The sequence below is a fragment of the Alternaria viburni genome, assembly GCF_023758015.1.
Source record: "Alternaria viburni strain BMP 2772 chromosome Unknown scaffold_5, whole genome shotgun sequence".
Taxonomy (NCBI): Eukaryota; Fungi; Ascomycota; class Dothideomycetes; order Pleosporales; family Pleosporaceae; genus Alternaria; species Alternaria viburni.
The window spans coordinates 1,533,267-1,558,784 of NW_026055774.1; the positions used below are offsets into that span (position 1 = coordinate 1,533,267).

The 25,518-nt window shown below is 53.7% G+C and overlaps 7 protein-coding genes across 7 annotated transcripts; 5 read left to right on the forward strand and 2 right to left on the reverse strand.

Annotated features, from left to right (window-relative positions):
- Positions 1-7,310: 7,310 nt before the first annotated feature.
- On the forward strand, positions 7,311-7,966 carry J4E79_003410 (uncharacterized protein; the record flags this gene model as incomplete). The annotated part of the gene is made up of 2 exons (XM_049352304.1): positions 7,311-7,344; positions 7,572-7,966. The coding sequence occupies 2 exons, from the start codon at positions 7,311-7,313 to the stop codon at positions 7,964-7,966; spliced, it is 429 nt and encodes a 142-aa protein (XP_049213775.1).
- A 3,763-nt stretch (positions 7,967-11,729) lies between these two features.
- On the forward strand, positions 11,730-14,035 carry J4E79_003411 (uncharacterized protein; the record flags this gene model as incomplete). The annotated part of the gene is made up of 2 exons (XM_049352305.1): positions 11,730-12,338; positions 12,389-14,035. The coding sequence occupies 2 exons, from the start codon at positions 11,730-11,732 to the stop codon at positions 14,033-14,035; spliced, it is 2,256 nt and encodes a 751-aa protein (XP_049213776.1).
- A 410-nt stretch (positions 14,036-14,445) lies between these two features.
- On the forward strand, positions 14,446-15,462 carry J4E79_003412 (uncharacterized protein; the record flags this gene model as incomplete). Its single annotated transcript, XM_049352306.1, has 2 exons — positions 14,446-14,955; positions 15,010-15,462. 2 exons carry the CDS (start codon positions 14,446-14,448, stop codon positions 15,460-15,462), a joined length of 963 nt encoding a protein of 320 aa, XP_049213777.1.
- A 322-nt stretch (positions 15,463-15,784) lies between these two features.
- On the reverse strand, positions 15,785-16,424 carry J4E79_003413 (uncharacterized protein; the record flags this gene model as incomplete). Its single annotated transcript, XM_049352307.1, has 2 exons — positions 15,785-16,333; positions 16,380-16,424. 2 exons carry the CDS (start codon positions 16,422-16,424, stop codon positions 15,785-15,787), a joined length of 594 nt encoding a protein of 197 aa, XP_049213778.1.
- A 240-nt stretch (positions 16,425-16,664) lies between these two features.
- J4E79_003414 (uncharacterized protein) lies at positions 16,665-21,235 on the forward strand (the record flags this gene model as incomplete). Its single annotated transcript, XM_049352308.1, has 4 exons — positions 16,665-16,995; positions 17,027-17,130; positions 17,183-20,040; positions 20,095-21,235. 4 exons carry the CDS (start codon positions 16,665-16,667, stop codon positions 21,233-21,235), a joined length of 4,434 nt encoding a protein of 1,477 aa, XP_049213779.1.
- Positions 21,236-21,481: 246 nt separating this feature from the next.
- BNA51 (Kynureninase 1) lies at positions 21,482-23,049 on the reverse strand (the record flags this gene model as incomplete). Its single annotated transcript, XM_049352309.1, has 2 exons — positions 21,482-22,474; positions 22,525-23,049. The coding sequence occupies 2 exons, from the start codon at positions 23,047-23,049 to the stop codon at positions 21,482-21,484; spliced, it is 1,518 nt and encodes a 505-aa protein (XP_049213780.1).
- Positions 23,050-23,383: 334 nt separating this feature from the next.
- Positions 23,384-24,046, forward strand: J4E79_003416 (uncharacterized protein; the record flags this gene model as incomplete). The annotated part of the gene is made up of 1 exon (XM_049352310.1): positions 23,384-24,046. One exon carries the CDS (start codon positions 23,384-23,386, stop codon positions 24,044-24,046), a length of 663 nt encoding a protein of 220 aa, XP_049213781.1.
- Between the last annotated feature and the right edge of the window lie 1,472 nt (positions 24,047-25,518).

Genomic DNA, 25,518 nt, shown 5'->3' on the forward strand with positions numbered 1-25,518 from the left:
GACGACTACCTAAAGACTGGATCCGCACTATCTAGGCAACCGTGTCGATACATGATATGACGATACATCTATTCCAACTTGTACCTTGGGCTAGGTGAGGAAAGAATAATCAGGACACTTGAGTGGTTTCGACCTCTATGGACTGGTCCATAGCACCGTACCTGATGATACCCCAAGTGAGAGATGTCGTAAAGAATAGAGCCGAGACAGAGTAGAAGCCAAGATCGCGACGAGGCAGATTGCGCATGAAGATGATGGCAGGGAGCAGCCGCTGACCGGACAGTGATCGCTGCGATGGCGCAAGACGCGATCATTTTCAAGGAGCGGATGATCCGCTCATGCGGGAGGAACGCGACGGACGGACTACAAGTGTAGACGTCTTTCTAGGTGATCGATATGATCCATGGAAGCGAAAGCAAATCTTGAGAAGCGGTTGCCCATACCCCACATCTGACTGTGAGTCGCGGTCTAAGTTCGGTGTCGTGCAGTAGCGGGATCGATTGCAACGTCAGAGTGCAGTAAATTACTCGCTGTCTGACACTGGGGCGTCACGCACCAGATGTTACAACGCCAAGAAAGCAATCTGACTAACACGCCTTCGCCCAGCAGGTGTCTCCCGGTGCAGCCGGGTATGGACATCATCATCGTCGTCGTATTGGTGACAAGACTTCCAGGTTTTCCGCGGAAACAGCTACCCACGGAAGGTAGCCCGACTGCAGATGACCGTCACGAGGCGAGCACGGCGATGTCCATTGAGGGTTTCGTTGGATTGTTCGAGATTGCTGTGGATGTGCCCTGCAATAATTACCGCAAGGTAGGACTGTCCCGAGGTTCACCAGATCTGGAATGTGTCTTATGGCTGATCTTTTCGTTTGAACTCCGCACAATCGAGGCCCATGAAGATCAGCAAGGCCATAGGGAGTAAAGGTTGGGCATCCCTGCCACCGAGACCAAGACTCAAGCGCCGCAAGAGACGGCTGCTGCTACGATGGCAACACCAACAGCAGGGAAGATGTGGCTCAACAAAGCCAAAGGCCCATGACGCAGCTCGCTTTCGTGTTCTTTCATGCAAAAGGCATTTGTACGAACTGTAGTTCGGGCAGTGGGTGACAGGTCGCCGGCCACTAACTACGTACTGGAACGCATGAGCCTTGTGCTGAACCAGAAAATCGCATCTTGGAACTAGATCGCGCTATTGCCCGGCGAATTGGCGGCCCAGCTTTAGACTCCGTTTCATCGTGCACATTTGTAAACTAACACACAACAAGCTTTATCGATTTTCGACGGGGACTCGACGTGTTCCAAGTACGGGGGGCTGGGGACAGTCGTCAGAAACCTTCGCGCCAACTTGTAGCGGGTAGATGCCGACAGACATGCATCTCATGACTGCGTTTTCATGGGTTGGAAAGGACCGACCCTGTGGCCTGGCCATCGGATACAGTGCTCCCACAAAGTGTGTCGGATGCCTTTCTTGACTCGGGGTCGGGAAGATTTGCAGAGAGCGGAATGTGGAGAAAGTCGGAACAGTCGAACAGTGAAGATGTCCGTTCGAAGCAGCGCTCAGATCCGCTAACGCATCGTAGTCATGGGCGGAGGAGGTAGGGAAAGAACAGACGAGCAAGAGAGACCTGGAGCAAATGCAGGTGACGACTGGGATGAGGCACAGCGCGCAGGCCAAGCTCACGCCATGTCGCATCGAGACAAGGAGGCAGAGACGATCTGCGGGCTCCAACGTCGGCCATTCTTCGGTGGCTCTGGGTGCAGCTCCCGCGGGCAACTAAGTAGGGTTGTTGAAGAAGCATTATTTGTCAAGGAAGATCGTGATTCGGGTGCACCTACATTACCAAACGGGGTGGGCCATGATTCCGCAGAAACCGGAGTGCTGGCATGCGCATGGCCGTTGTCAATGCCGTAGATGGTGTGTCGGGTAATACGGCCAATGGTTTAGTATGGGCCTTCCAAACAAAAGTGGGTTGGGAAATGCAGAACTATGTCATGACCAAGGTTTCGATGTTGCAGACGAGGAGCATCGCGAAGAACAGTGGACGTGGTCCAGAGCAGGCCAAGGCGAATCGGGGAGATTAGGGGACATGTTTACAGTTGTGATGAGAGGAAGTTGCAAAAGCGCGGGTTACTGAAGAAGGAAGGCGCTACAGGGCGTTGTGCGACCCCGGGAGCAGCGTGATCCGGAGTTCGCACCGACGTCGCACACAGCATCATACACACGCCTAGCTATTGACGTGCATGTGTGCATTTCACCACCACCACCATGGCCACGCACGTCTACTTCGCCATAGTACCTTAGCACCTGGCAGACTGAAATCACCTGATGATCAGGCTAGTGCAAGCTCATGGAAGCCGACCCCTAGACTGCTGGTGGGTTGCAGTGGGGAGAGACTGTGCAGAATTGCAGAGGTCCAAGGTTTCTGTAACAAGGGTATCATGCATCCAGGCCCATGACTACAGCGCTGCAGGTGGCATGTGGAAGTCGCCTCCGCTACCTCAATTTATGGACGGAAGGTATCCCGCTGGGCTGCGCGCAATGCCGCGTGTCAGTTAACGAGAGATGCGAAGATTTTCGGACACGGGCAGCTGATGCATGTGTGTATGTGTGTATGTGTGTGCATCAAGATGCCGCAGTGACATTGGTTTGACAGTTACCAAGATTCCTGGCCGGCCTTGAAGTCGGCCAGTATGGTACCCGCCCGCATACTGTGACCTGTGGTTTGGGTAGACTCTGTGCTTTCGCCAACCTCCTCCGCCATGACTGAAAAAATATCGCTCACCTGGCTTGAACATCTCCGTACTGTTCCAGCCACGTGAGAGCAGTGCGGCGGATCTATTCAACCGAAGACGTGGAACAGCCACAGACCCACTTCGTGTTGTGGGCAGGGGCGCCCTTGTAGTGTCACCCGCTCGCCCAACTTCCACCAGCAGATGAGAGCGTTCCTGGATACGAGGAGTGCCAGACATTAGCCGTCGCTAAGAATACGTCCTCTATCACACTTGCAAGCGGCTGAGTACTGCGCGGCATGTAGTGTCCTCACCGTCATCTTTTGACACGGCGAATCCCGGTTCTGTTTCAAGGGCATCGGCTGGGGCACTTTGACGGTGGTGCTGGGATGGACTCGAGAAACGCCTTAATGCTGCAGTTATCACGCTAGAACATTGTGTATGGAGGTAGAAGCACCAAGAGTCTGAAGTCGACATAGTCTACTCGCGGCGTGGTGTTCGCGCTGTGATCGAGATTACCTCCCGCTCCCGTTCGACGGCGTGTGTGCGATAGTTAGCGGCTTCTGCTCGTATGATCCTGGGTCCGATCACTCTTGGTTGTGTATGTCCAATCACGTCAAATGTGGACGAGCAGCGCATATTCTATTGGGGGCACAGAACAATCCGCATTGTAACCGCCATTTCCACAACAATCATGTTGAAAACATCGATGACGAGCACACGGAGCGGGCGATTGCAGGGAGGGCCGTGGGCATGCGAGAAGTGGCTGGGGCCAGGGCTCATCGGATGCGGACAACCGAATCAGGCATACAGCGTTCAAGATTGAATAGGACATGTCTTGGAGATGTTCATTGTTGTTCACGGGGCGCACGACTGTTTTTGATGAGTAGTGGAGATGCGGTAGGCCACGTCGCTGATGCAATGCGATGTGATGGACATGACGAGGACGGCGGCAGTCGACAGTGCTGCACGGCTGCCGAGACTCGCACACTGCAGCGTGCAGAAGCAAAGATACACGAAGAGCCAGGGCCCACTTTTCGCAAGCTGACAGCAGCGAGATACAGTGCTAGCCGACGTTTTCGTGCGCTCGAGGCCAAGCAGACGCAAGAAAATAGTAAGGTCGGAATATACGCCCGATAACGTGGGTAGACGCAGCAATCTTGGGTCTGCTGACGGACGTGCAAGGGTCAAACATCATCATGGAAAAAGTCACGCTCCCAGATGCACTGATGTGCTGAGATTTGATGCTGCGAAAGCGGAAATAAGAGCGAGAGCAGAGGGGGGGGCATTTCAAACAGCTGCAGCGTCGTGCCTATCATGGCAGCCGCGGCGCGAGGATAAACTCTCGGGCTGATACCGCTGGTGTGGGCAATCGTGTCAGTTGATGACGACTATCCGTGACGGACAAGTCAGCTCGCCGTCAGCGAAAAGGCGGGATGGACGGAAGCCAGGGATTGGCTGCGTGTATTGCTGGACCCGCGATGCGATGCTCGTCAAGATTGCGAGAGGCATGGCAGAGCTCTCATTTTCGCAGCAGGCCATACGAGAGACAGCGATGACGGCCACGGACCGAAGAGTCGGCGGCGGGTAATCGAGGCAAGTTGCTTTTCACCCTCACACACCGCACTGGAGACGTCGGTTGGGGGTTCGCTCTCGTTGACGCATTGGGCATTATTGCCGCTCCTCGAGGTCTGTGCCGTGTCCAATATTCGCATGCAGACAGACGTTTTGCAGGCCGCTCTTGCCGAGGCCCGCAATTGCCCGGCCGTGTGGTGAGGGTGTCGTGGGCAGAACTTTTGGGCGGCGGCGGCGATGCTGGAGAGAGCAGCTGCGCAGGTGTTATGTGAAGTGTCGTGTATAGCTCGAGGCTCCCCTAACGTGGTTTGGGTACTAGGCCTTGCGCGACTGTACCATGCCGCCATTAGCGCGGCGGGCTAGCTTTCAGCCTCAAGACATGGCCGCCTCTTCTTTGCACGTCTCGCGACAGCACCACGAGGACGCGCGCGGCGGCGACGACATGGGCAGAAGCCGAGGCTGGCTGCCGGGGCTGCTGAGGCCTGCAGCGCGCAAACGGGTGCAAAGGGCGGTCAGTACGTCAGGTTAGTCAGCGGAGAAGGGCCCGTGCCCATGCTGTCGGACTATTTTTCTCACTAGTGGCTGCCACTCTGGTGTCTAACCAGCTTCTGCGTTAGCCCTCACTCTAGCCTACATCGCGAATCTCACCCAGCTCATCCATCATCACCAGCGCGACCGGTACCTGGCTCTAACGCTGCCGTCACCGGCGATAGCTCGCGACCCCAGGCACACCAAGTCGCACGCCTCAGCGCTGCTACACGTGCAACTGCCACCAGCAAGACGATCGCCGCTCTCCCGGCGCGTTCGTCACTAAGGCACCCCACAGCGCTGCCCATACGCACCAGCTGTCCTGCCTGTCCTGCCACGCCGCGAGTCACTTGGGCCCGTAAGAGACGGCACCAGATCGCCCACCCTTGACGGTCCACTTCCGTGGAGTAGGTGCGCGCGCTTCCGACAGCAACCTCTGCTCTCGTGCCGGGACTGCGCTGCCTCGACTGTAGACTTGCACGGAAGCCCGCTGTCCGGCCAGGAGGTGATCGCTCGGCTCGCTCGGCCTAGTTGAGCTTTCTGGGAATCGAGAGTGCTGCGAGAACCAGAGTCTGAGCGAAACCTTCAGTCATCGATTTCCCAACGGGCCGACTGTGTTTCTTGCCCCATCAGTGGCTGCGGAGCCAGTCAGCGACGCGCATCCACCGCAGCCCCTTCTGTGGCCGCCTACGCACCCTTTCACCCTCGGCGAACAAGCTCACCCCAACCCGGTTTCTTCGTCACTAGCGCCACTTCTACACGGACCCGCACGCCCCTCCTGCCCACCCTCGAGCGCCCAGCGTCCCACACTCTGCTGCGAGCGCCATCCCAACCTTGTCCTAGCCACTCAACCCAGAACAGTAACCATTCCCATTGTCACGGCTCGGCTTTACCGACTAGACTGGCCCCCCTGTATTCGCCGCTACGGCCGTCCGTTACCTCATCTGGTGTGCTAAGGCCTGCTGGGTAAGCCGTCAGTCCCTCCAGGCCGATCCATTGGTGGCCAATCCACGTCGCGCGCCACCCAGTCTAAAAGGCCTTTAGGTCGCGCTGTCACTAGCTGTGTTCCAAATTCACTCTCGCCCCAGCAGACCCGCAGCGCAAGCTCGTCAACCACTAGCACCGATTGTGTAACCTTTGCGTTGCACTTCACTCTGCACCGCGCCAACTGCTCCGCGATTCGAGAGATCTCTGCCCGCTAACCTGCTCCCCTGCCCCGGTGTCCTCGAGCTTGCGCCTTCCGTGCGTTATCTTTTCGACGGTGCATATTTGCCGAACTGCTTGTCCTCCATCTGGGCGTCGTGGAAACCACACCGTCTGCAAATCATCCGCGTTTAACTTCCACGCTACCCACGGCCTGACCACATTGCTTCTCCGGTTTTCTGGCTGTGCTTCTCTTGGCTCGACTGAGGCTACGTCTTTATACGCCCTAGCTGCCTGTCTTCCACAGACCGCGGCAAATCATCCGAAGACGGTTTGCGACGGACATATCTCTGCAGCCATCCCTCCTCGTGGGCGCACGCATCCAACCATCCAACCTCAGCTTAGAGCCTAGCTACCCTCGACACCTCGCCAATCTACACAGTCTATGGACGCACGGCAAGCAGACTACCCGCAGTCAGGTTTGAGCTCGCCCTACCCAACCTTTCCTGAATCAGCTTCTGAGGGAACCTCTGCAGATCAAGCATCTGCTGCGCAATACCCTCCCCCGGGACCAGATCCTCGCTCCTCCAACCTCACCCCCAATTCAGACTACAGTCTGAATCCTTCGTCGGCTCGATCAGGGTCGTTTCCGGATTACATTCAACGTTCGTATCAACCCGGCGCTCAAGGGCAAGCACCCGGTGGTATGGCGCAACAACAGAGTCCGTCAATGCCTCTCCCAGATGGTCAAGCAAATGGCCATCAATCACCACAACAACTCAAGTCTGACTCGGATGTTCCTATAGATCCATCAATCGCCGCGCAGACGAGCCCAACATATGCAAGCCACCAGCAGCAGTACTCGCCTTACACACCTCACCACGACATGCAGCATTACCCAGGGCAGCCCCAAACTCCCATGGGGTACCCTTCGCGACCTGAATGGGCAGGCCACTACCCTCAGCCAGGTATGCACTACGGGCATCCTGCGACTTCTGGGCCACCTGCGCCTGCAATGGTCTCTCCAGTTCAGCGACCACCCACTGTAAGTAAATCTAGCTTCGCATTTCAACCAGCTAGCCGGCACGCGTCGCATGCGCTTGTTGTCGCGCTACTCGTTTGTCACAACGTGGTCGAACCCTTAAACTGACCATCACAATTAGGGCGGACATCCGCTATCCACAGTATACTCATTTGTACCCATTCCTGGCGCACAACAACATAAGCGACCACGTCGGCGCTATGAAGAAATTGAACGCATGTACAAATGCGGTTGGAATGGTTGCGAGAAAGCATATGGTACTCTGAATCATTTGAATGCGCACGTCACAATGCAATCGCACGGCGCAAAGCGCACTCCTGAAGGTATGTTCTTTCCATTTCATGGGACATCAATTGCTGTTGTAGTTGTGGCCCTTGCAAAACTAGTGCGCTAGGTTGGCCCTTGGGATCGTGCTGGCGCAGCGCCATAATGGTCGTGTCCCCGCTGCACTGGGTAGCTTCTCATGACGGAAGCTAATAGCTGTCGACCCATGCCTAATTCTCTTGGCGTCTTAACACTCCTGATATACGATGCTAACTTCACCTTACAGAGTTCAAAGAAATCCGAAAAGAATGGAAAGCAAAGAAGAAGGAGGAAGAGGCTGCACGCAAAGCCGACGAAGAGCGACACCGCGCCGACGTGCAGCAGCGCGCTCACGAAGGAGGCGCTCCTGAAGCGCCTGTCTATGGACAGATGCGACAGGCGGTCGGCGTCCCTGGTCAACCTCCTCAACATCCCCAACTTCCTCCCATCGGGTACCAACCTGCAGCCTCTGGCAACAGCACTGCTCCTCAGTACGGCACGCAGAGTCCAGGTCTCCCCGAGGGCATGGCTCAGTATGCCACCCCCAACAGCAATGCGTACAACAGTCCAAATAGTAACAACAGCAGTTACCCCCAGTCGCCCTACGGACAAAACCCGCAAATGTACCAGCAGAACCACTAGGAACGTCCTGCCAGTCCAGAAGCCGACCCCTTCGACGACCTGTTTAAAGACGATTAAGATGGTCAAGATTCAGGTATACCAAAAGCGCACTCGCTTGCTCCGTCGCATAGAGCAAGCGAGTCTTGACGACTCTCCTTACGGTGGTTCTTTGCCTATATGTTGCGAGCCTATGCAACAGTTTCAGCATCTTTCCTATGGGGCGGTGCTTGCATTTCCATTTGGTGGCGGCTGTATGTTTCTAATTGGTTGTGTTCACAACGGAGGTTACTTCAGCACCGATGCTCGGTCTGAAAATGGTCTAACGATCGATGTCGGGGAGTTGCTACAATGTCTCGAGAGATACCATGAAAGTGAGGGCGAGGATAGCTGTTCGAACATACGTTATGCAGGTTGCGTTATCGGTTTTCCTCTCATCTTCCATCACTTCAAGAGGCTTTCCAAAATCCCGAAGACAGACCTGTTCATATTGGGGGCTAGAACCATTGCATGCAAAAAGGCGTTTGAAACAAGAAACAATCTACCTATTACTCTTCATCTGATCGCTCATTTGCTCTCATGTTTCGCTTATCGTGTGATCTTCTTGGGAACATCGCTGGGCATCATTGGAGCCTCTGTTTCCGCTTTCGTGTCCTCGCACAGGCAACGTGGAACAAACCAATGTGAAGTTGACTCTGGGTCACCATGATACTACCCGTCAGCTTTTGCCTCCAACTCCGGTATCGTGTACTTCACACGATGTATAGTCGCATGATCAGACGGTTCCGCTTGAAGCTAATCAAAGGGTGCGGAAAGATGACGCTGTGACTGAAGCGTACCGTTCCCCAACCAAGACATTGCCGTGTACGTCTATATCACGTCGTGCCTTGTACTGCACTGTCGCCGTACTTGCCCGACTGTCTGCATGTCTCGTTTAGTTCATGATTGATGCGAAGGCGCTCCATGGCCAGACCAGATTGTTTTGGACGTATTCAAGACATCTCAGCGTCTGTGCGTGTTTCAAGGCTCAGCATAGATAGATGGGACTTACAGGACGTGCCTCGCTTCTCTACACTCCAAGGCTCTAGCACCACATGCATGTCCATGCCCTCGCAGCGGTGATCAGCTCCTCACTCTATCACTCGCATGCCTGCCGCCACGTACGCACACACACTGCAAGACCACTGAACTGCCCGAGCATCCCCCCGTCTCGGATTCAGATCGCATCGAGGCATCAGACCACAAATGCTCAAAAACTGACCGCGAATTTCTCAAGTGTCACCTCACTCGAGTACACGACTTATTCTGCTGGCTCCGACCTGCGTGCTGATTCGCCCGGGGCAGGGGTGTCATGTAGAATAATCTGAACGCGAGCAGCCAATCGATTGCACATGGCCATGTCGCAACATAGTTGGAGGCAGGTTGTATTACGCCGGTGATGACGCATAGCACACATACCACAATGAGGAGGGCAGGCTCGTATTCAGGGTCAATGGAAAGTACCGCCTGGGTTCGACTGAGTTCTGAGGCACACTCTTCGTATCGAATAGGGAAGGAGCGGAATGTGGGTGGGAATGGCACAAGGAATTATGGCTGCATGATGGTTGTATAGTCAAAATATATTAATTGCATGCCGATATGACACTCGACATTTGCATGCGAGAATAGCGACACAAGCGGAAGCTCGGTGTGTCGATGGGAAGTGTATGCGTGTGGTCGTCTCGCGTGCAGTAAGTGTGCCTGTGGGTGATTTTGTGTAACGAGAGACAGCCGCCGTGAGCGCTGATAGGACGGCGAGAGTGCATATTCGCTGTTCAATATTACCGAGAATAAGAGGGGAGGGGCGTATGGCCTGTTACTCCGTGTCATCGATTACGATTGCACGAAGCAATCCTCGGATCACTTTTGCTTGGTCATGCGAGCGTTCGCGCCCTGACGAACGGTCCGCTGGGGGCAGGAGAGATGCATTCGATGAATGGCTGGCGAAGTTTCCCACACACTCTTCTCCACTCACGAAAAAAGCAAGCTCTATCTTGGAGAACGGTGGCGCATGGACTGTTTCCTGCCGCGGCACGCTGGGTCAAAGATTCCGATGGTGATCGTGTTGGGCAATGTCATCCGAATGCGCATGAGTGATGACGCCTCTTTCTGGGTCCCTCACCGGCAAACCGCCGCGCCAAAGGAAAGAAAATTCTGCAGCAAATTGCCAGGATGAGCGACTCAACAAAGAAGCTGGGCATAGGCGACGTCGATGATTATCGCAGCGACTTCCGCAGACGATGCACATCGAGATGCGTACATTGAACGCGAAGCCGACTAGGAATTACCATCGACACGCTAGCATCTTGCAAAGGCGCATCTGCACGATCGCCGTCTAGTGGCACATCAGACCGTTGTCCGATCAAACTACGCTGATGCTCCGAGCGCTGGCCCTTGGGTTGCTTTCTGGGCGCGCCGTTGCAAAGGGCACTGGGGTAGCGGGCTTGCAAGCTAGCCAGGGGAGTGGCAGGCGCTGGCTGGCGTGGCAGACATTAACGGCGCCGCCAGTCCATGACTGACGGCGGAAACTAGCAGGATGGTGTGCATGCGCTCGCTGTGCTACTGTCGCTGGTTAAGGCATGGACGTGTCAAGGGCTGGGTAGCACATGTTACACAGCAGTAGCCTGGGCTGAAGGATTCGGTCCCGATGCCACGAGGGGACGAGGGTCCTGGATGTGGGCGTGCATCTACTGGCGCTGTGCCACCGTTGGATCTTTGTTCGTCAGACAACGCGTCAAGGCAAATGAGCATGCCGGTCTACCAATCGTGAGGTTGCAGATACACACGATAGACCGTTCAGGTCATAAACGGTGGCCGCAGACGGATCTGTCTTGTGCACCGCTTCCAAGCACCCACAACAACAGCAACCACCTCACACGCAGCACAGGCACAGCAGTCTCGCCTCGTACAGGACACAAGCAACAGCGGCGCAGATTCCCGTCCATACAATGCCAGCGTCGCCTCACACGAAACTAATCACGCAATCCTCCCTGCAACAGATGCCAGACGTACGGGCCCTGTAGCACCTAAACAGCCGACTACCAGGCTTACCTACATGATGGCCCTTTTGAACCCTGATCCCGCCACGTCGGGCTCTGCTGTGAAAGGGCAAATTCTCTGGTGCTCGGTGTGCATGTTCATCTCACCGATGATGATGCTGGACGAGCATTACTTGTGTATGATATCGACGAACGTCTGATGTTGCCAGATTTCAGCAGTGTTAGTAAACAAAGCGAAAACATCGGCCGAGACGCATGTGTACTCAATGGGCGGTATTGCGCTAGCACCAGACCCTGCCGTACGCCAGACATTATGCGACAGTGTTAGTTTGCTTGCTTGCTAGGTCGCTGGGGTTAGAAGGGAAGGATCAAAGTAAGCCCTATGATGGTGGTGCGCCTGGCTGGCTCTGGCTCCCGCGATATAGCGTTGATTCGGCTCCAGAGGCTCGGAGGCGCGTAGTGTAGGTTCAGCCTTGTTGGCGGTAGGCATGGTTTGCTGCTAGAGGGGCGCGGGAAGTCTGACCTAGGCTGGGTTGCTTCTTCGCGTGCGGAGTGGACGTGCTGGAGGCGGCGCGGTTCATAGCGGCATACCAGACCTGCTAATGTGCTAACGCCGTCTTGAGTAGCACGCGAGTACACAGATGAGGCTCCTCTTCGGTTCGGGCGATCCGGTCTCGGGTCATCACGTGCTGGCGTGTTCGGCCCGGAGATGGGGCGCTACCGAGTGGGCAACTTTTCCAGACTAGAACATGCCACGCCATTTGTCCATAACGAACCGCTCTCTCGACCTGATGCTGAACTGCCGTGCCTGTCTTTGGCGATGCATACAGGCGCTCGATGTCCCGGCCACCAATGCGCACCGCCTCCGTCGTAGCGGAAATTTACTCCTCCACCCGAACCAGCAACGGCTGCTATCCTCCCACGGTGCCACCAACGCGGAGAGTGAGGGGTTGACCGTTTCGCGCGAAACAGGGGGATTCAACCGCGATGGAGAGGACCACTTCAAGAAGTCGGCCTTCGCGGCGAACCGGAAGAGGAGGGAAACTACAGCGCTGCGACAGTCGTCGGCACGCCAGCCAGACGACGAGACACCCAATCTAGCGAGGCTCGGCCGGCGAGACCCGTCCATGTCTGATAGCGACTGGAACAGGAGGAAAAGAGAGCTGCGTCACTTGCAGGATCCGTTGGAGCTGGCGACGTTTGTGAGGAACGAATTGAAGAAAGACAGAGTGGAAGAGATGCTGCAGTTGGTGCGCATGGCGAGCCACTCCATGCAGTGCATTGTCAGCTGGAACCACATCATTGACCACTACCTGGCCAAAGAGAGGGTCAATGATGCGATCAAGGTCTACAACGATGTACGCATAGCCTGCGCGAAGACATGAGGGGTAATGCTGACTTGCCACAGATGAAGAAGCGCGCACAATTCCCAGACTCCTACACGTACACGATTCTTCTCAGAGGCCTCTCGTGGAATGCGCATACATCCGGTGTTCTTAGCAAAGCCCTCTCCATCTACCACTCGCTCTCCGCACCGAATTCCCGAGTCGAGCCATCGATCATGCACACGAATGCTGCGCTGAGAGTGTGTGCAAGAGCAGGAGATATGGATGCCTTGTGGGGTGTGGCTGGGAAGATACCAGAGAACGGGCCAGCAGCAGCCAATGCCATCACATACATCACCATACTCAACGCTATACGGCAAAATCTGCTGATAGATGCGCCCAAAGGAGAGAGCGAGGAGGAGACGGCGGCAAGGAAAGAGCGCGGCATCATGGAGGGGCGGCGCATGTGGGAAGATATCGTTGGGAGATGGCGACGTGCAGATCTGGCTATTGACGAAGAGCTCGTCTGTGCGATGGGAAGATTGCTATTGATCGGCAGTCGACCGCGAGACTGGGACGACGTGCTCTCCTTAGTGGAGCAGACAATGGACATACCTCGACTTGTTCCTCGATTAGGCTCAGTCGAGCGACAAACTGCTGGCCTTCCACGCGTGCGAGCACCAAACGTACCGAAACAATACCGTATCGATGACGACCATCTCTCTCCAGATAACGCCCCAACGCGTGGTGACGAGTTCCTTGCTCTGACGCCTCAAGGCGTCGGCAGTGCAGTATCAAATCCTCTCATCTACGTTCGACCGGGCAACAACACGCTTTCCTTGGTCCAAGAAGCATGCCAAAAGATTGTGGCGAACAAGGCCGCGCAGGAATACTGGGACCTCTTGACCGACCCAACAACGTACAAGATCACTGCTGATGTGAACAACCTCAACATGCGTCTGCGCAATCTCCGTCAGAATCGTGCCTCTAGTGCTGCAGTGCTGCTCTTGCAACAAGACATGATGGACAAGGGTATCACGCCCCCGCCTGGTACATTCAGAATCGCAATGAGTACATGCGTTCGCGACAAGAACAACCACAACTCGCTCAAAAATGGAGGTCAGATCTTGCAGATGATGTCCAAGATCTTGGAAGACGCAGATCCCAAGACCGTCACCATGTATGCTGGACTTGCAGTCTCATTTCCATTGGCTACAGGCGCGGATTTTATCGATGCACTCACTCTACTTGACCCCCTCGTGAAGAACATCCGTCTTCAACTGACCATTGGTGCTGGACAGACGAACTATGGGCGTCGCGGCCCGCAATACTTGAAGGGCGAAGCGAGACAAGACGCCATTGATGCGCTGAAGAAAATACAGGGCGTATACGATAAGCTACTGTTTTCGAAACTTATTGCTGAGGAGTCAAAGAGTCCGTTTGAAAAAGAGAGAGCCAGGCTCTCCGCGTTCATCCAGAGGGTTATGTTCAAGGGTGGGCAGGCGAATGCAGTGCGTGGAGAGCCACCTGAAGAGGCCGATCCACACGGATATCTGCAAAATGAAGACGGGCAAAGCGAGCAAGGCGATGAACGACCGTCGTGGAAGAAGGAATGGACAAGGCCACTAGAGAGACCTTCGCGGCCAGCCATGCCAGCAAAGCCATTCGAGCGAAAGAGGAGACCCCGGTCATTTAAGGTTGATGAAACGGGAGAGCTACGCAATCTCTAGGCTCCGACAGTAATGAGGTATTTCCTCTTAGCAAGAGCATTCTACAGTTTTTTTGTATAGTACCATTGTATCCTCTAGTCGAAACACATAGCTTTTAAGACGATGCTGCTTCTTAACCACTACAGCGCAACCCTCTTGCATTAGACAATCATTTCCTTCAAGATCTCGGTCTCTCTTCTCGTGAAATGGATTCTTTTGGAAGTGATACAAGCTTCAAAACATGTGCAGTTACTCCAATTCGTCTCGGTCTCTCCTACATAGGTACATTACATCCAGGGCTAGGTATGGTCGAGCTGGCACGTGCACGTCCCAAAACTACTCGAACCTCCGCGCTTCGCCGCACGCCCTCGGCTTCTCATCACCATCGCTCACACACCCGATCACCTACTTTTGAAGCCAAGCCCTACAAAATGGGTAACGACGGTGGCTCGATTCCCAAACGCAGCGAACTCGTTAAAGAAGCCGCCAAAGCGCTCACAACCGCTCAAATCAAGGAGGCGCAAACCGAACAACAAGAATACGCCTGGTCCACCGATCCTCTTACGCGCAAACCTCTCGCTCGTCCTGTGGTCTCGGATGCAGCTGGCGTTTTGTACAACAAGGACTCCATTATTGAGTTCCTTCTGAAGGACGACGAGGATGCAGAGAAGGCGGAGATGAAGAAGGTTGGGGGTGTGAAAGATTCAGAACTGGGCACGTTCGGGGATAGAGTTAAGGGGCTGAAAGATGTCGTGGAGGTGAAATTTGAAATCGAGGAGAAAGACGGTGGTGAGGTGCAGAAGACTTTGGGAGAGAAGTGGAAGTGCCCGATCACAGGCGAGAGGCTAGGACCGGGGAGCAAAGCCGTCTATGTTGTTCCTTGCGGACATGCATTTGCGGGAAGTGTCGTCAAGGAAGTTGCTGAGAGGGCGTGTTTGACAGTACGTACCAATTGGACTTTTGAACCTGAGGCGCGATGACTGACCTACTTCCAGTGTAACGAACCGTACGCAGAGAACGACATCATACCTATCCTACCTACCGTGGCGACCGATATCGCACGATTGAACCTGCGTATGAAGACCTTGAAGGAAAAAAGCCTGACACATGCGCTCAAGAAAGCACCCGGCAGCAAGAAGAAGCGGAAACAGGGCGATGCATCTGCCGCCGAGAACGGCACTGCGAAACCAACATTGTCAGACGAAGATAAAAAGGCAAAGAAGGAGGCTGCAGCAAAATCTACAACAACGGCGAATGACGGCATCAAGAACTCTGCCACAGCTTCATTGACGCGAAAAGTCCTTGAAGAGCAGGAAGAGCGCAACAAAAGGAGGAAGATGGCTCAGAATGACAACGTGAACAGTCTGTTCAACAAGAAGGAGCACAAGGCATCGGCAGGAAATAGTGCGGATTATATGACGAGGGGGTTCAGCATTGGGAAGAAGTGAGCTGATCATCGTGGAGAGGCAGACATCCAGGGTGCTTTTGGCAGGCACATGATGGCACTGAGGGTGTGTCGATAGAACAACAATAAATACATGATACCCTGCGATGAAAAATCGCAAACTTTACATCTGATCCCTGACCACGGAAGTAAAACTGTCTTGGCTGAAGCGAGAAGACGGGTACATCAACTCAATGTTCTCAAGGTGATGTGCAGTAATGAAACCAAAGGTCTACAGTCACGAGCCGTTCAAATCCATGACGGAGTGTTTCTTACGACAAAGAGTTCTGATAACATGTCTTATGAAGCTATTACTAGAACCCCTTTCATTCTTGTGGCGATTCTTTTGTGCTCACTGGTGGCAGAAAGAACGCTTCACGATAGTACCTCGCCTCCTCAATGCTCTCCAGAATGTCTGCACGTGCTTCATGCAACATCTTCTTTCGTGGTATCTTCTTCAAAGTAGCTTTGGGTGCCCATCTACGAGCAGCCTCCTTGATGCTGCTGACGTCCATGATCCGGTAATGAAGGTAGTCGGTGACAACCTTGTAGGGCTGCTTGACGAGGAAAGACTTGTCGGCGTGTACAGAGCTCCCAGAAAGCAAAGCAGTGCGGCGTTCAGGTACGAATTTCTTGATGTAGGCAAGTAGCCCTTCTGCTGCTTCTTCGGCAGTGGTGGTGGAATCGATGCAGGCTTGAGTCAAACCCGACTGACCGTGATGGCTAGTACACCATTCGCCCATAAGATCGAGCTGCTCCTTGTCGTGATGTATTACGGCTTCATAGCCAGTTTCGTCAAGGATGTTGAGGTCTGCATCAGTGACGAATGCGGCGAGAGACATGATGGTGTCATTGTCAGTGTTCAGGCCGGTCATCTAACAGGGTCAACGAAATACTGCAACAAATCTCGATCAAGCCTACCTCACAGTCTATCCAGACCAGAGGGGCTTTAGAGACTGTCGCCATGATGATGGTGGGGTGTTGAAGGGGCATTGTAGCGGGCAAGTAATAGATTGTACGAATTCGGGTAGTGGCTTGGCGCGCTTAATTGACTGTCCGTCGCGTCGCGTGCACGGTACTAGCGCGTCGCTCCTGCACTTTAACCTGTCGTCCCGCCAGCCCTCCAAACACGCCCACGAGAGCACCCGATACCCCAATTTCTTCACTTCGCCTTTTGCTCGCATACCCTATACGTTATAATTCATCATGTCGCGTGTAGGGAAGAAGACTGGCGCTGCCCTACTAGCCGAATTGCGAGCGAACCGCGCGGCGGGCAAGACGCGTTTGTCCACATACGAAGTCGCCGAAGAGGAGCAATTGTACGACGAGGTCGACGAAGAGGGGTACAAGAAGATTGTGCGGGGAAGACTGGATAAAGATGACTTCGTCGTCGGCGACGAGGGCGAGGGATACGTTGATGACGGCAGAGAAGAGTGGGATGACGGACAGGGTCAATACCACTATGCTGCCACGGATAGCGAAGAAGACGACGAGCGGCCCGCCAAGGGCAAGGCTGGTATGGTGTCAATCATCAAGCGTACGCACGACTTACAGCTAACGCGTGATAGCCAAGCGGAAACGCGAAGAAGACGAGGAGAAGCGAAAAAAGATCGACAATGGCATCAGCAAGTACTTCAGTGCGAAGAACGCTGCAAAGGCACCTAAAGCAAAGGTATAATACTGTAATACATCACCCCACCCAATCTCAATGCTAATGCACCCAGCCTGTTGCCACCGCCGCCGACAAGGACTTCATGGAGGACCTGTTAGGCGAGATGAACACAAACCCCGTCCGCTTATCCACGAACCGAATGCGACCCGTCAAAACAGAGGCACGCCGAAAAACACGCGTACTTTCACCTCCTATCTCGGAGAACCGACCGGCTCCGACTACAAGGCGAAGCAATGATTCAGACGCACACATGCCAGATACACCACCGGCAACGAATGCATACGTCGACGATGACGACCTCCCCGTACTCGACGATGATCAGCCTATGAGCGACCTCCCACTACAATCGTCACCTGTCGCCAAAGCCGTAGAACGAAGAGCACAGCCTGCGATCAAACAAGAAGAAGACGAAGATGACCTCATGGAGGTTGCTCAACCCACGACACATCTTGGTGTGCCAATCACCAGTGTCAACATGGCGGGTAGGCGACCGATAGCAAAGCTCAAGAAAGAAGACTATCCCACACCCGCCAGCTCGTCGCCCGTTGCACCTTCTTCAGCACCTGTCGATGCTTCTTCCTGGAACGACGTTACAAGCAAGCTCAACGTTATGAGCAGCCCCGCTCCAGCGACCACTGGCATGGGCAAGATACAACCACAGGACGCGGTGGAAGAGGATGGTAGCTTACGCATGTTCTGGATTGACTACACCGAAATCAACGGTAGCTTGTGTCTATTCGGCAAGGTCAAGGACAAGAAGTCGGGCAACTACGTCAGTTGCTTTGTGAAGGTCGATAACATCCTCCGAAAGCTATATTTCCTACCCCGTGAATACCGTCACATCAGAGGGGTAACCACCGACGAAGAGGTTGGCCTGAGCGATGTATCAGACGAGGTTGACTCTATTATGAGCAAGCACCGCGTAAATCTACACAAGATTAAGCCGTGTACTAGGAAGTACGCCTTCGAGTTGCCCGACATACCCAAGGAAGCCGACTACCTGAAGCTCCTTTATGGATACGACAAAATGCCACTATCCTCTGATCTAAAGGGTGAAACCTTTTCTCACGTCTTCGGAACCAACACATCCCTTTTCGAGCAGTTCGTGCTCTGGAAGAACGTCATGGGACCGTGCTGGCTCAAGATTGATGCTCCCGACTTTGGTTCTGTTGCAAACGCTTCTTGGTGTAAGCTTGAAGTTGCAGTCAGCAAGCCCAACAACATAACAGTCGTCAGTGCGTCGGACAATCTTGACGCACCCCCAATGACACTCATGAGTCTCTCCCTACGGACTACTTTCAACGCGAAGGACAACAAGCAAGAGATCTTGGTCGCCAGTGCTATGATCTACGACAACTTCTCCTTGACCGACACGACACCCGTGGACCAGATGCAGTGCAAGAGCTTCACCATTATGCGGCCGAACGGCGCAGCTTTCCCAGTAGGCTTTGACAAAGAAGTGGAGAAGGTTAAGGGCAACATGTACATGAAGAAGACTGAGCAGGAACTTCTGAGCCTGCTGATGGCGATGTTCCAGCGGCACGACCCGGACGTCCTCGTCGGACATCGCTTGGACGACGTGGATTACAGCGTTTTGCTAAGCCGTCTGCGTGAAAAGAAGACACCGGGATGGCACCGCATTGGGCGACTCAAGAGAAGCGACTGGCCCAAGAGCATGGGCAAGGGCGGCGGAAGTTTCTTCGCTGAGAAGCAACTAGCTTCTGGTCGCTTGCTGTGTGACCTGGCTAATGATCTCGGAAAGTCTCTGATGCCCAAGTGTCAATCGTGGAGTCTTGAGGAGATGGTCCAGCTTGGGCTCAACAAGCGACGTGAAGAGCTCGACAACGAGGCCGCGCTCAAGACTTGGGCGACGACGAAGGAGGGTCTCCTCAACTACATCAAGCACTGCCAAGCCGACGCCTACTTCATCGCTGCGATCTCGATAAAGGTGCAAATGCTTCCACTCACCAAGGTTCTCACCAACTTGGCGGGTAACTCCTGGGCCCGAACACTGAGTGGAACTCGTGCCGAACGTAACGAGTACATTTTGCTCCACGAGTTCCACAAGAACAAGTACATTTGCCCGGATAAACAGTGGGGCAAGAGCAAAGTAAAGGCCGAGGAAGAAGCAGCCGAGGGCGAAGAAGGTGCGGATGCCAAAAAGAAGGACAAGTTTAAAGGTGGTCTTGTCTTCGAGCCCGAGAAGGGTCTCTACGACAAGTTTATTCTGGTCATGGACTTCAACTCCCTTTACCCCAGTATCATCCAGGAGTTCAACATTTGCTTCACCACCGTCGAACGATCCGATCTCTCGGAAGATGACGACAAGGTGCCCGAAGTCCCCACAAACCAAGACCAAGGTATCCTACCGCGCCTTATTGCTACACTCGTCTCACGACGTCGCGAGGTGAAGAAGCTCATGAAGGCCAAGGATGCCACTCCAGATGAGTTGGCAACTTGGGACATCAAGCAAATGGCTCTGAAGCTCACTGCCAACTCTATGTACGGATGTTTGGGATACACCAAGTCTCGATTCTACGCTCGACCACTCGCTATGCTCACGACATACAAGGGTCGTGAGATTCTCCGCAAAACCAAGGACATGGCCGAGGAGAAGGCATTGCGCGTCATCTATGGTGACACTGATTCCGTCATGATCAACACAAACGTCGATAACATTCAGGATGCGCTGAAGCTGGGCAACGAGTTCAAGAAAGAGGTCAACGACAGCTACAAGCTTTTGGAGATCGACATCGACAACGTCTTCCGCCGTATCCTGCTGCATGCGAAGAAGAAATATGCTGCCATTAACATGGTCCCTGTCGATGGCAAGTACATCGAGAAACTCGAAGTCAAAGGTCTCGACATGAGGCGCAGGGAGTACTGTGCTCTGTCCAAGGAGACATCAACGTAAGTTCTCCAGCCTACGGAGGTATATATAACGGCGTACTAACAATGCTATAGGGAATTGCTCAACTTCCTACTTAGTGGTGAAGATCCTGAAGTAGTCGTTGAGAAGATCCACAACCACCTTCGCGAGCTGAGCAAACAGATGCGCGAGTACGCCGTTCCAGCTCGCAAGTACACCATCTACACGCAGCTCGGAAAGAACCCCAAGGAGTACCCCAACGGTAACTCGATGCCCTCTGTCCAAGTCGCACTTCGCCTTCAAGCCAAGGGTAAACACGTCAAGGCCAAAGATGTCATGAGCTTCATCATCACAGGTGAATCATCTGGCTCGGCCGAGAGCGCAGCAAAGAACGCATATCCCGTTGACGAAGTTTTGAAAGCCGACAGTGAGCTGAAGCCCGACATTGACTACTACCTCCACAAGCAAATTCTGCCACCAGTGGAGCGTCTCTGCGCGCCCATCAGCGGAACAAACATCACTCTCCTCGCAGCGTGTCTTGGCCTTGACACATCCAAATACCGTGTGAGTACCGTTTCAGGAGGCGCACAACAAGACACCGAAATCCACCCTCTGGAGTCACAGATCCCAGACTCTGTGCGCTTCCAATCATGTTCGCCGCTTTGGCTCCGCTGCCGAGGATGTACGACAGTATTCCCATTCCAAGGCCTCTCTTCGACATCACCAACGTCGGTATCGTTGCAGACCATCTCGCACAGTGGTATACAATGTCCTGCTGAAGGCTGTGGGAAGATACTACAGAACATCAGTGTAGTGGCTCAGCTCGAATCCTCCATCCGCCAAGTTCTCGCTTCCTACTACGCAGGTCACGTTGTATGCGACGATCCCCAGTGCTCAAATCGGACGCGAAGTATATCCGTCTATGGACACCGGTGTCTTGGTCCAAAGGGACTCGCTCGAGATTGCTTGGGCAAAATGACCTACGAGATCAAGGAGCGCGACGTCTGGAACCAGCTGTTATACTACCAATCCTTGTTCGACGTCGACCGTGTTGGTACAATGGATGGTGGTGTCAAGACGGAAGACATGGAGAGGAAGGAGAAGATCAAGGTACTGGCGGAAGTCAACAGAGAGAGATTTGGCACGCTGAAAGGTGTGGTGGAGCGGTGGTTGGAGAGGAATGGAAGGCAGTGGGTGCAGATGGATAGCCTGTTTTCTTTTGCGCTTAAGGCATAGGCGGTTTGGTTTCGCAAAGGCGCAGCATAGGCGATGCATGATCGTCCGGGCGCGCCGTGGGGTTCATCTGGTTCTGGATCATGACGGTGTTTTGCATATAGTGTTGACGTTCTTGAATGTAGCTTTTGAACATGATATCTGGAAAATGCTGTATTGCTTGGGTATATGTATTACTTGTATTATAAATTACATCGCTTTTCGTTCACGATCAGATGTCGCTTGAACCAACGCACTGAAAGGTACTGATCATACAGTGGCAATGCCTTGGGGTACTTCGTTGTTATGCGCACCCTTCTGCCCAGCGCCCTTCAGGGCCTCGCGACAAGCTTCGTGGAAGACAGTAATGAATCGATGAATGTCGTGGAACGAGTTGTATAGTGGGGCAGGCGCAACGCGCAGAACGTCAGGCTTTCTTTCATCAACGACGACGCCACGCTCTTCGATGTAGTGTTGGACTTGATCCAATAACCCCGGGTTAAGAAGTACACTGAGCTGCGCGCCTCGTTCAGCCGGGTTTGCGGGTGTGATTATCTTGTATGGTGGCTCTCCTCCATCGTACTTCAGGATCCGCGCCTCGAGGTATGCGGTCAGTTTAAGGCTGCGTTGACGTAGCGCGTCCATGTTTGTCAACGCAAAGACGTCTGTCGATGCCATGACGGAAGTCATATCCAGCGCGCTAGGGTTGCTGAGTTGAAACCCGCTTGCACCAGCAATGGGAACGAATTTGTTCTCCATTCGAAATCGACTGCTCTTATCGCTTCCCCACCAGCCGCTCAGCCGTGGTCGATAGGCGAGTTCTGTACCGTTACTGGCTACGCCGTTTGTGCCGTCTGTTCGAGCTGCAGATACTTGCTCCACCTTTCCATGTCTCTCATGTACGAAGAGTCCACCGATGACTCCTGGACCACCGTTCATATATTTGTAGTTGCACCACGCTGCGAAGTCTACGTTCCAGTCGTGTAGCTTCAGCGGGACGTTTCCAGCTGCATGCGCTAGATCCCAGCCCACTGTAATACCCAGTGATCGGCAGTGACGCGTTATGAGTTCTATATCGAAGAACTGGCCCGAGTAGAACTGAATACCAGGTAACAACACTAGTGCGGTTGTAGGCGCGTGGTGTGATATGACGGAGAGGATGTGTTCGTTGGAGAGGTAGGGTGAGGAGGCCGAGGGCGGGTCGATGGTAACAAGCGCAGACGGGTCGAGGTTGTGGTGGGCAATCTGAGAAAGAGCCGCGTACTACAAGTCGTTAATTACCAAGCGCTGATAGCATGTCGGCATCAACCTACATGATCGCTGGGAAACGCCTTGCCCTCGATGATGATCTTGTATCTGTCCTTGGTCGGTCGATAGAAACTTGCCATGAGCAAATGCAGGTTTGCAGTCAATGTCTCCATTACGACGACTTCGGTAGACAGTGCACCGACTATTTTCGCGGTTTGTTGTTTTATCGCATCATCAATGTGTAGCCATGGCGGCAGGCCTCCTTCGTAATCGGTAAAGTGACCAAATACGCCCTTAGATGCCCAAGTATCAAGATAGCGATTCACATATTCCTTGGTCCTCCGAGGCTGCAGTCCCAAGGAGTTGCCGCAGAAGTATATGGACTCTTCACCGTCGTCTTCGCGCGTGTTCGCAGGTTTTCCGTTCTGCTGAAACCCGAACTTCCTGTTCCTTAGGTCGCCCTTTGTCGGAATCACGAATTCGTCCCTCAACTTGCTCAGGTCATCTTTCTTATCTTCGTTTTTTGCAAACTCGTCGCTGCACAGTTCCGCCTGTGGAATAGCGAAATAAGGGTTGTGGTGTTTGGGCATTGTAGCTGGTGATGAAGGAAGAGCTACCAGGATTCGGACAAGACAAAGCTTGTGCAGAGGTGATGTAGCACTATCATTGAGGCTTCAGGGACGATAAGTAGATAGCTTGAGCGGGTAAGGCTGGAACAGTCTGGTGCTCGTACGATGGATGGTGGCGGCGGCACAAGGTGGGGTTTGTGCCTGCCTCAGCGGTCTAGAACCCCGAGTGTGAGGGCGCGTCTGATTGGATCCCGTCGGTTGTGACATTCCTAGCTATGACCTCAGACTCGCGAACCTTCATCGCGACAGCGCCCTCCACATCCTCGGTATCGCGATAATGGCCTCCCCTTCAACTATGTGCGCGTCGTGCCTGCGGATAGCAAGACAAACAACGACACGGCGGCCGGCCCAACCTATCGCCGCCGCAGCTCAATCAATGCGAGCGTACAGCAGAGCAGCACCGCACGCCACTTCGCCATCGCTATTCCTCGACTTTCTTGCGCCATCATCTCCACGAGGGACTTCAAGACTTATCCCAGTACAAGGTTTAGCATTCTCACAACCACAACACATACCACGACGAGCCCTCGCCACATCATCCGACGCCTCCACCGCAAAGCCCGCCCAAGCGATCCAAAACCCACGCACCGACGACTCCGGCAACCCCATGCTGATCTCGATAGCACCCCGTGCATCGAATCGGCTTCAGAAGATCTCCTCGGGCGATAACAACCCGAACCTCGCATTGCGCGTAAGCATCGAGAGCGGCGGCTGCCACGGCTTCCAGTACCTCATGGACTTGACCGACCTATCCAAGAACCCGGCGACCGAGGAAGATACCATATTTGAGGGAGAGAAGGGAGAGAAGATCGTTATCGATGAGTCGAGTCTGGAGCTGTTGAATGGAAGCACGGTGGACTATACCATGGAGTTGATCGGGAGCCAGTTCAAGATCAACGGCATACCGGGGGCGACGAGTAGTTGTGGGTGCGGGACGAGCTTTGACATCAAGATGTAAATTATACCCAGGCATTTAAGTTTACACAGGTCGGTGCTTTACGTGAAACTGGCCTCGTAATACACACGGAGTAACCCTGCATTTCCATAGGTAGCCTATCTTGACCACCTTTTGCGCGTGCTGCATGCAGCGATCGTCCTTCATACGAATTGTGGAAACAAAAAGCCTCTGATTTCCCAGGTATTCGAAGTGGTCGCTCCTAAGGGTCGGATTCACAGTCGCGTACGTGGTAGGCTGTGGGTGCGGCAGTTTCGCCCGTGCGTTTGTTGGTCCAGCGGCAATGTCGTTGGTGGTGTTTGCACGAGGTACGAATACCAAACGCATCGGACAGACCTCGCGACTTCCTTTACTCGAACCCTTCTCCTCCGTCCTCTTGCTCCGTCCTTTACGTGCGTTCTTGTAGTATTACATTATGCGAGACCTTGCCCCTCTCAAGACGACAATGTCAATACAGTCGGCACATTCTTTGCTGGAGCTTGATCATTTCGACACTTTCGACATCTGTCTTGACGAAGAGATAAAGATTCGTGTCAACAACGTTGATTTCGTGTTAATCGAGCATTGTCAAGTAATCACAACATTCTCCGTCTTGCCGCAATCGCCCGCTAAACATTACAGAACTTCCTTAGTTTCGATCACAATACTCTCACGTTGGTTCTTGTTTGTGTTATCGAACCAGGCCAGGTGATATCGAAATCCACCCTTGGAATTCTGCGAATAGAAAAGCTCCAGAAAGACGATGTCTTTCAGCCGGTATTCAGCAACACTGTTGTCTTCTATGGCGCCAAGCTGGAGGAGGTAGAGTTTCAGGAAGATGCTTTGGAGGCACTAGCTGCATGGGGTACCAAAACGTGGAGCTTCGTTCCAGGAGAAAACCATGGGCTTACGCGGACCGGCCCGTACGTATACGTTCATGGGCGAACATGGCAGCCTTGGAGAGTATACAGCGACTTCAACGGTACATTCATGTGTACATTCAAGGCAGGGTCTGAGAGTACTGGAAGATAAGCGCTTCTCATATCTTCTATCATCCAAAACTAACTGCGCTTACCCTAGTCAAAGTTGACGAACCAAAGGCTGGACTCGATGGAAGAGTCCTGGTACCATCACGATGCTACTTCAATCCGAGCAAAACCCGCCCTCTTGACGGTGCAAGAATAAGCGTCAAGGACAACATTGATATCGCAGGCCACAAGACCACCCTATGCAATCGTGCCTGGGAAGATTTATACCCACCCAGGTCCAAACACGCAGACTGCGTCCAGAGTCTGTTGGACGCTGGGGCTATCATCGTTGGGAAAACCAAGCTGCAAGCAATGATCATGAGGGAGGAGCCACTAGAGTGTGTGGAGTTCGCAGCACCGTTCAATCCTCGGGGCGACGGTTACCAAGTCCCTTCAGGAAGCAGTCATGGGAGCGCTGCAGGCATAGCATCATATGACTGGCTAGACTTCTCACTTGGTTCGGACAGT